Raw genomic sequence first — 9,930 nt, forward strand, 5'->3', positions numbered from 1 at the left:
TCACAAGTTAAATGTCACCATACACTGCCATTCAAGTCCAATTGTTGATATCAGGAATTTATTTCTTACTATAAAATCATCATCAACATTCACAATCCATTTTCTGATATCAAGAATTAGCCTTTAAACGAGTGCGAACTGAAGTGTTGAAATCAATAGTTGATTTCCTGGGACTGAATTAAAGTGTTGCCACGCGTGCACGAGCACAGACACTACGCGACGGACGCGCGCTTTACCTGCAAATGCGCTGAGAGTGAAACTAGCGCTTAATCATGCGTTTATTACTTTTATCGGACGTTTTCATCACAGGAGACATTTAGACAAGCACATATGAATAACAGACACACTGAGGCATACTCACAGCGAACAGAATGTTAAACACGATCAGGAAACATTTACACAACTGCGCGCACCCGTCCATCACGAGCCGATGTAAATCACTGCAAGACAAATATTATATTTAATGACCCCAACACGAACACTGCAATGGATCGCGTCTTACTGGACTATCCAAATAATAAAAAACAATTAGAAACTTTTTTTTTTTTTTTTTCTTAAAAAATAAATTGTGATTATTTCTATGCAGAGCACTTTGAATGCCCATAGTTTATGTAATGTGCTATATATGAATACACTTGCCTGTATATAAGAGCTGTGGTTCGTCAGGTTAACTCCGGATAGATGCTGGTGTGTTCACTGCTCCCTTGACACTGTGGTCTGTGGTCTGTGGTCGACCATAGACTGTAAAAGTGGTCGATATGCTTCTGCCCACGTGTTCCTGCGTCAGTCAGAGCGCGCGCGCTCATTGGCCCCCGCGCGAGTGACGTCAGCGGAAAAGAAGAGAGTTTCTGTGCTGGGGAATCGAAACCATAACTCACAGGTTTCTTATAAAAAGAAGGAGTGATATCGGTATTTGTTGCAGAGAAACGCAATTCACGCATGCGCGTTGTAAAACATTATTATAAATGATGTCCGTGCTTATGGGGTACATTAGAAGAGAGCAGATTATATATCAGAAATGTTCTCATTTATCTCCTGATTTCATATTAAGCTTGTAGTTGAACTCACTGGTATGACCTACTTTAAATGGATTAGACTACTTCATTTAGTCAGCATACCAGGACTGACAACATGTGGTTTGATACCTTGCAGCAGCCATTTTGTAAAAATGAATTTTTCATGAAAAGGGTCACTGGTGTCAACACCAGTACCACCAGTGAAGATCAGTAACACCAGTGAAGATCAGTAACACCAGTGAAGACCAGTAACACCAGTGAACACCAGTACCACCAGTGAAGATCAGTAACACCAGTGAAGATCAGTAACACCAGTGAAGATCAGTAACACCAGTGAACACCAGTACCACCAGTGAAGATCAGTAACACCAGTGAAGATCAGTAACACCAGTGAACACCAGTAACACCAGTGAAGATCAGTAACACCAGTGAAGATCAGTAACACCAGTGAAGATCAGTAACACCAGTGAAGACCAGTAACACCAGTGAACACCAGTAACACCAGTGAAGATCAGTAACACCAGTGAAGATCAGTAACACCAGTGAAGATCAGTACCACCAGTGAAGATCAGTAACACCAGTGAAGATCAGTAACACCAGTAAAGATCAGTAACACCAGTGAAGATCAGTAACACCAGTGAAGATCAGTACCACCAGTGAAGACCAGTACCACCAGTGACTGATTAACTTTACTCAAAGCTATTCATTTAGTTATTTGCATGAAATAGCACTAAAGCCTGTTTTATGCTTCTGCGTCGAATCGACGGCGTACCCCCGCGGACCCCTCTGCGTCGACGCGAACCTCGACGCGACCCCTCCGCCGTAGCTCGACGTGCACCTCCAAAAAATTGTAACTACGCGTCGCGGTGACGCAGACCGCAGGGGCTGTGATTGGTCAGATTATACATCATTTCCGGAGTGTAGCTTTTCCGGTTTCCCCCTCCCGCTTTAAAGCCTCAAGTGTTCACAAGATGTTGTATGAGACTGAACATTTGCACCCTCATACTGATAATTATAATACACTTATAAAGACAGTAAATAAAGAATTAGTAAAACTAAAAATATGGATGGATATTAATAAATTATCTTTGAATTTAAATAAAACGAAGGTAATGATGTTTGGTAATTATAAAGAAAACGCAGAAATATTATTAAGTATTGATGGTGTTGCATTAGAAATAGTAGGGATACTCCACTTTAAAGTGAAAATTCTGTCATCATATACTCACCCTCATGTTGTTTCAAACCTGTATGAATTTCTTTCTTCTGCTGAACAGAAAGGAAGATATTTAGAAGAATGTCAGTAACCAGACAGTGTTTGGGTCCCATTGACTTCCATAGTAGGAAAAAATATAATATGGAAGTCAATGAGACCCAGAAACTGCCTGGTTACTGACATTCTTCTAAATATCTTCCTTTCTGTTCAGCAGAAGAAAGAAATTCATACAGGTTTGAAACAACATGAGGGTGAGAATATGATGACAGAATTTTCATTTTAAAGTGGAGTATCCCTTTAAGCTGGAAACCACACATCAGATACATACAAGGTAAAGTATCTAAAAGTATTTCTATAATTAATAAAGTGAAATGTCTTGGAATATAATATACTCATTGTATAGAAATGTGTGGCAATAATTATAAAAGTTCACTACATACCCTCTAAACATTTTTATACTGCTCAATTCTTGTATAAAGCCCACAAAAATATATGCATATGTATATGGGTGATAAACTGTTTTTTTTTATTTATTTTTATTGTGTTATACACTACTGGTCAAAAGTTTTAGATCGGTAAGATTTTTAATGTTTTTAAAAGAAGTCTCTTCTGCTCACCAAGGCTGTGTTTAGTATATAAAAAACAATAAAACAAAACATATTTTATGACAATTTAAAATGACTGTTTTCTATTTTAATATATTTTAAAGTGTAATTTATTCCTGTGATCAAAGCTGAATTTTCAGCATCATTACTCCAGTCTTCAGTGTCACATGATCCTTCAGAAATCACTCTAATATGATGATTTGATGCTCAAGAAACATTTATGATTATTATCAATGTTGAAAACAGTTATTTACATTTCTATTTCATGATGCTATGATGAATAGAAAGTTTAAAAGAACAGCATTTATCTGAAACTGAAAGCTTTTGAAACATTAAACACTACCCTTCAAAAGTTTGGGGACAATAAGAATTTTAATTTTATTTAGGGGGGAAAGAAATAAATTAAATCAATACTTTTATTCATGAAGGATGAGTTAAACTGATCAAAAGTTACAGTAAAGACATTTATAATGTTAGAAAATATAGGAAAGAGATTCGCGAACCACACCACCCCCCTAGCGTTCTGGCGGTGAAATGCACCGCGATGCAACGCAACCCGACGCAGAACCATAAAACAGTCACGACGCCGTTGGAGTGACGGCGTAGCTACGCCGTGGAGTTGACGCAGAAGCATAATGAGGCCTTAAGAAGTCATGATTCTAGCTCTTCTTCATCACAGTAAATCCTCCTGTGGTCAGGTACAGTTAAACTGGGAAGCAGTGCCTTCACACACAGCATAGAGATGCGGATCCTGCTTATCTGTTACATTATTATTATTATTCTGTAACTCTGATTACATCTGCAGACAAAATTGAGAAATAATATTTCATAAAAATCTTTTAATATTGCCAAAGAATTAAAGAGGCACCAGTGACAGAAAATGGTACATGCGGTCTTTAAATAAATTCACAAAAAATAAAAATAATAATCAAGCTGTCATTTATGTGTACTCATAAAGTCAAAGGGTGATCTAATAATGTGCTCTAAGTTTAAATGTTAGAAAAAGAAAAACATTTTAAGACATCTTGCCATACCATAAGTGGACGTTTGTGTAGAGTGAGCCAACACCAGGACAGAGAAGTGAGTCAATCCGGATCAGTGATGACAGAAGTGAGTCAATCCGGATCAGTGATGACAGCACAGCGTATAATAATGCAATAATAACACTAATGTCCAGTCTTCAGGACTAATGCCAGTCTTCAGGACTAATGTCCAGTCTTCAGGACTAATGTCCAGTCTTCAGGACTAATGCCAGTCTTCAGGACTACTGTCCAGTCTTCAGGACTAATGTCCAGTCTTCAGGACTAATGTCCAGTCTTCAGGACTTGTCCAGTCTTCAGGACTAATGTCCAGTCTTCAGGACTAATGCCAGTCTTCAGGACTAATGTCCAGTCTTCAGGACTAATGTCCAGTCTTCAGGACTAATGTCCAGTCTTCAGGACTAATGTCCAGTCTTCAGGACTAATGCCAGTCTTCAGGACTAATGTCAGTCTTCAGGACTAATGTCCAGTCTTCAGGACTAATGCCAGTCTTCAGGACTAATGTCCAGTCTTCAGGACTAATGTCCAGTCTTCAGGACTAATGTCCAGTCTTCAGGACTAATGCCAGTCTTCAGGACTAATGTCCAGTCTTCAGGACTAATGTCCAGTCTTCAGGACTAATGTCCAGTCTTCAGGACTAATGTCCACTCTTCAGGACTAATGCCCAGTCTTCAGGACTACTGTCAGTTTTCAGGACTAATGCCAGTCTTCAGGACTAATGTCCAGTCTTCAGGACTAATGCCCAGTCTTCAGGACTACTGTCAGTTTTCACGACTAATGCCAGTCTTCAGGACTAATGTCCAGTCTTCAGGACTAATGCCCAGTCTTCAGGACTACTGTCCAGTCTTCAGGACTAATGTCCAGTCTTCAGGACTAATGCCAGTCTTCAGGACTAATGTCCAGTCTTCAGGACTAATGTCCAGTCTTCAGGACTAATGCCAGTCTTCAGGACTAATGTCCAGTCTTCAGGACTAATGTCCAATCTTCAGGACTAATGTCCAGTCTTCAGGACTAATGTCCAGTCTTCAGGACTAATGTCCAGTCTTCAGGACTAATGCCAGTCTTCAGGACTAATGTCAGTCTTCAGGACTAATGTCCAGTCTTCAGGACTAATGCCAGTCTTCAGGACTAATGTCCAGTCTTCAGGACTAATGTCCAGTCTTCAGGACTAATGTCCAGTCTTCAGGACTAATGTTCAGTCTTCAGGACTAATGTCCAGTCTTCAGGACTAATGTCCAGTCTTCAGGACTAATGTCCACTCTTCAGGACTAATGCCCAGTCTTCAGGACTACTGTCAGTTTTCAGGACTAATGCCAGTCTTCAGGACTAATGTCCAGTCTTCAGGACTAACGCCCAGTCTTCAGGACTACTGTCAGTTTTCAGGACTAATGCCAGTCTTCAGGACTAATGTCCAGACACATGTTGAGTGAGATAAAAAGTGTCTAGAAGTGCAAAAAGTTCTTTGGCATTATTGTCTGTACTATTATCTAAGTGGATGTTAAAATCCCCTGTAATAATAAACAAGTTAAAATCAACTGATATAACAGAGAGTAGTTCAGCAAAATCATCAATAAACTTTGCAGAGTATCGTGGAGGTTTATACATAGTTAAAAACAGAATTTTGGGAGTACCCTTCAATGTAAAACAGAGGTATTCAAAAGAAATACAATCACCTAATGCATTTTCTTTACACTGAAATGTGTATTTGAATAAGGAATAATGCAAACGCTTCCTCGTGTCGAAATCCTGCAGTAAGAAAGCAGACACTATGCAGGATCTTTCAGACTGCTAATCATGCGAAGGTCGGATCCGAAAGTGAAACCGAGAGGACTCTTTGGCGGACATTTGAATATCAGAAGCACTGATGCAAAGAGCGAACCGTGGTCTCATTTACTATCCAACTCAAATGTGGACTTCCTTTGTATCTCTGAAACGTGGTTGCAACAATCATCATCTTAGTGTATTTATCATGCCTGGTATCAATGCTTTAGACGGGATAGACCCTCGGGAAGGAGTGTTAATGTGTCAAAGATAGCATTAAGTGTGAACTTCTCATGTTTAACTCTCTTAATGATTTACAATTTGTGGGGGCAAAAGGCAATATCAAGCTAATTTGGAAAAACAGAAATACTCTTTTACGGAAGGAACCGTTCAGGGAAAGCAACTTGAAGATGATTATGCTTTTAATCGTTTTTTTATTTATTAATTCAGTTAAAGAATTAGGGGGGAAATTTCCGAGAAGGGAAATATATATTAGTATATATCTTTGGTTTATCATTCTACTGAAACAGCTACTTTACACTTAATAGAGCAAATACAATCTAAAGTTGACGAAGGAGGATTTGTTGGTGCTATATTTTTAGATTTGCGTAAAGCCTTTGATAGAGTTAATCATGCCGTTCTCCTTTCTAAACTGTCTACAGTTCAGTTTTCATCTGAAGCTTTAGCATGGGTATCCTCATATTTATCAAATAGAGAACAATGTGTAAAAATTAAAGGGGTTAAGTCCTGTAATTTACATTATAAAACAGGTGTACCCCAAGGGTCAGTGTTAGGTCCCTTATTATTTAGTCTGTGTATTGATGATCTCCCGCTACAGTGTGAAGGGATTCAAGTGCAGATGTGTGCGTTACACATGCGAGACTGCAGAGTTAGCAGATGAGAAGCTAAAAGCTGCTACGGAAAGGGGAAAAGATAAAGATGTATTTTTTACATATTTGTTAAAACTGTCATTATGTCCTGACAGTAGAATATGAGACAGATAATCTGTGAAAAAATCAAGCTCCCCAGGCTCCTCCCAGTGGTCCTATAGAGACAGAGCGTATTTAGGCCACGCCCACACCCAGGGGGAAAACAAACCAACTGTCTCCATTGACTTTGCATTGCGAGAGGCTGCCTCCTTGTCATTTCTTGCTTCTAACAAAAGACAGAAAAATGCCTAAAAACTGCTGTGTGACAAGGTGTCCAGCAAAGAAGCTAAAAAACCCAGAAATAAGTTTTTATTAGCTCTCGACCCCAAAAAACGAGTGTTTAGGACATAAAAGTGGATACAGGCAGTTGAGACAGAGCGTCACGTGTCTCATTACTCTGAGAACTAACGTACGCCACTGGAGGAGACCGTAATCGGCAACACAGGATAGTTTATCTTACAGAAATATAATATATAAAACTGACATTTGGATATTTGGCTCACCAGTGACCAAATGTTTAACTTACTACACACGTGGTGTATTTTAGTGCATACTGAGTGTCAGGATCCCTCAATTTACCCATTCGTTCCAGCCTGTGTCCACTTTTATGTCCTCAAACGCTCGTTTTTTGGGGTCGACAGCTTATGAAAACTTATTTCTGGGTGTCTTAGCTTGTTTGCTGTACACCTTGTCACATAGCAGCTTTTAGCCATTATTCTGTCTTTTCTTAGAAGCAAGAAATGACAAGGAGGCAACCTCTCACAATGCAAAGTCAATGGAGACAGTTGCTTTGTTTTTCCCCTTGGTGGGCGTGGTCTTCAGATTATGACGCGTTGCGCTCTGTCTCTATTGCCATTTGCAGAAATACACCGCTCCCGGTAAGAAACAACCAATCAGAGCCAGGAGGAGTGTCTTAGCAGTGTCAATCATGCTTGTGTACGCGCTGATCACCCCCCTCTCTCGCACAGCGCGTACCGTCGTTCAAAATCAAGATAGCCGGTGTGCCGCAGCTGTGCTAATGGCGGACAAACAACCAAAACTGCCAATTTCTCGAGTGGCACCTGCTCATGCAACAAAGACAGGTAAACGGAAAAAGACCGATGACGATAAACAAGCCCGTCGGAGCCCAATGACTCAGTGTCAAAACTCTAGCCGCATAACATACAGATAAAATGTCACGCACTGTGCAAAGCAACAATAGAAACCTGCTAATTCACTGGCTTGTCATGTTACTGAAATAATGTACTAGCAAACCTTATTTAGCATTACACATCGCTAGAATAATTACTTAGATACTGTAACGTTACCATTATTATCTTGCTAGCTATTTATAACTTATAGAAAGAGTGCAACGTTATGAAGTTACATTACATGTATTGCAAAATACGTAATGATTTGAGGACCAAGTTTGTAGTCAAAGTATGGGCAGGCCATAGTCAATGTAAATCATATTGTTGATGTTTCGTCCGTACCAGTGAATGTGCGATAACTGTTTATCCGCCGTCATCACATCAGTGTCTCTGCATGTACTAGCATGTTTTCAGGCTAAGTCAACGTTTTCTAAAAGCTCTGCAGCTTTAAACTTTACCAATGCTAGCTTGATAGTGAGTACTAAAAAACATCTTATTTGTTTATATTCATAATGATAAAGTTAGATTTTTGTATTACATGTGATTCTGACATGATGTCACTGCATGCACTGCGCTCCTCTCCGCTCGTCTCAGGTAAATAATGCGTCTTCCAGCTCAGCCGTCGGAGTCGCGCGTTCATGTGTTTTGGGGGCGTGGTTTTGGAAGGAGCCCAGAAGGGAGGGGGTGGAGTGAATGGAAATAATGAGCTGTCTTTAAAACAGTCGTGAGAGGTCTACAGACACTCGATTTTTATACTTTCTTTTTCAGAGTACTTACATTTAAATTATGTATTGATGTATAAATAAAGTGTAAACAAATTTGGAAAAGAAGTTTTTTAGACAATTCCTACCTACCCAACCTTTAAACTCCTGGGAAAGAGTTAGCTAGAATATTCTTCCTGACATTAACACACACTCTTTATTCCTGCATGTGTTGCACACACAGAAGAGACAGTGTTTTCTGCTGGCACATGCTTTATTTCTGTCACATTCTGCCAAATACAACAAACACAACAAGAGATGTAGTCTGACAGTGTGTTGAAATGACTGTCAGTGTGACTCTCCATCGCCCCCTAGTGTCAGCCGCCAGTGAGCGCAGGGGTAAGTGACGTCAGCATACTTAATAAATCATAACTAATAATCATAACTAAAACAATACATACATAATAAGAGTACTTGAATCTGTACGACTACACCCTCCCCCACTAAAAAAGGGTAACACGTTCTATGAAGCCTGCATTTATAATGCATCATAAGGGTATTCATAATGCATTAATATACATCCATAACGCCTTATACACAACCTTATACTGTGCTGTATCATCTCAATATCACACACACACACACACACACACACTAAATGAGGCGAGGGTGTCGAGTTACATTCAAGATATTTTAAGGCATGAAGAAATTATTTTCACAGTTAAATTTTTTTAAATATGTCAGTTTGGTGATCAAAGATGAGTTTTAAGGGATAAGATGATTGACTACAGGAGGACTTTAATAGTTATACCCACAAATAGGTAATTATTTTTACTGTAGTTGTGATTATTCATGAGATGATACAACCCATTATAAGTTTGTTTATAAGGCATTACAATACCCTTATGATGCATTATAAATACAGGCTTCATACAAAGTGTTACCAAGAAATGTTTCCTTGACATTTTCCCACAGCTTCAGAGCAGTTGTTCCCAGGCTGACCTGGTCATTGCTGCGAGACAAAGTGGAAGGTTTTGAGTTGTGCACGAAATCAGTCTGTCGTCCCCTGCTTGCCATGGCTTGTTTTCTCAGAAAAACTGGTCAGTTTTGCAGGTAACTTTTGCACAGACGTGAACTCGTGATTACAGGCGTGATTATTTTTGCTTTGTTTGAAATATCATGTAGCTTCTGAAGGACAGTACTAAATAACAATGTGGCCTTTAATCTCGAATATCTGTACAGGTTCTGCAAGGGGTTCATGAACTCAGGAGACAGAAAGAGTGTGTGGACTCAAGCAGACGTCAAGCTCTCTGTCCGTAGTAGTCGTCGTACGGCTCGCTGATGTTGGTGGTAGTGGGACGTGGGATGCTGTAGTCTTTCTCAGCACAGATCTCCTGAAACATAAAACACACTGCAGATTGTACCATGTGACAGTGACATCATCACCCACCCAGTGCTGCAGGATTATGATTTGACGATGAGAACTCACACTCATGAAGATTCCAGATGACGCCACGACTTGACCTGCAAAA

At 39.6% G+C, this 9,930-nt stretch overlaps 1 protein-coding gene across 2 annotated transcripts in view; it reads right to left on the reverse strand.

Annotated features, from left to right (window-relative positions):
• LOC309492007 (CD9 antigen-like) overlaps positions 1-802 on the reverse strand; it is a 9,092-nt gene extending 8,290 nt beyond the window's left edge. For both annotated transcript variants that reach the window (XM_082191030.1, XM_082191029.1), the window contains exons 1-2: positions 640-802; positions 362-440 (exon numbers count right to left, since the gene is read on the reverse strand). In XM_082191030.1, the coding sequence (XP_082047156.1) occupies positions 362-421 (60 nt within the window). In that variant the 5' untranslated portion in view covers positions 422-440; positions 640-802. The remainder of the gene's footprint in view (positions 1-361; positions 441-639) is intronic.
• Positions 803-9,930: the final 9,128 nt, after the last annotated feature.

The sequence above is a fragment of the Leuciscus leuciscus genome, assembly GCF_965113295.1.
Source record: "Leuciscus leuciscus genome assembly, contig: HAP1_SCAFFOLD_827, whole genome shotgun sequence".
Taxonomy (NCBI): Eukaryota; Metazoa; Chordata; class Actinopteri; order Cypriniformes; family Leuciscidae; genus Leuciscus; species Leuciscus leuciscus.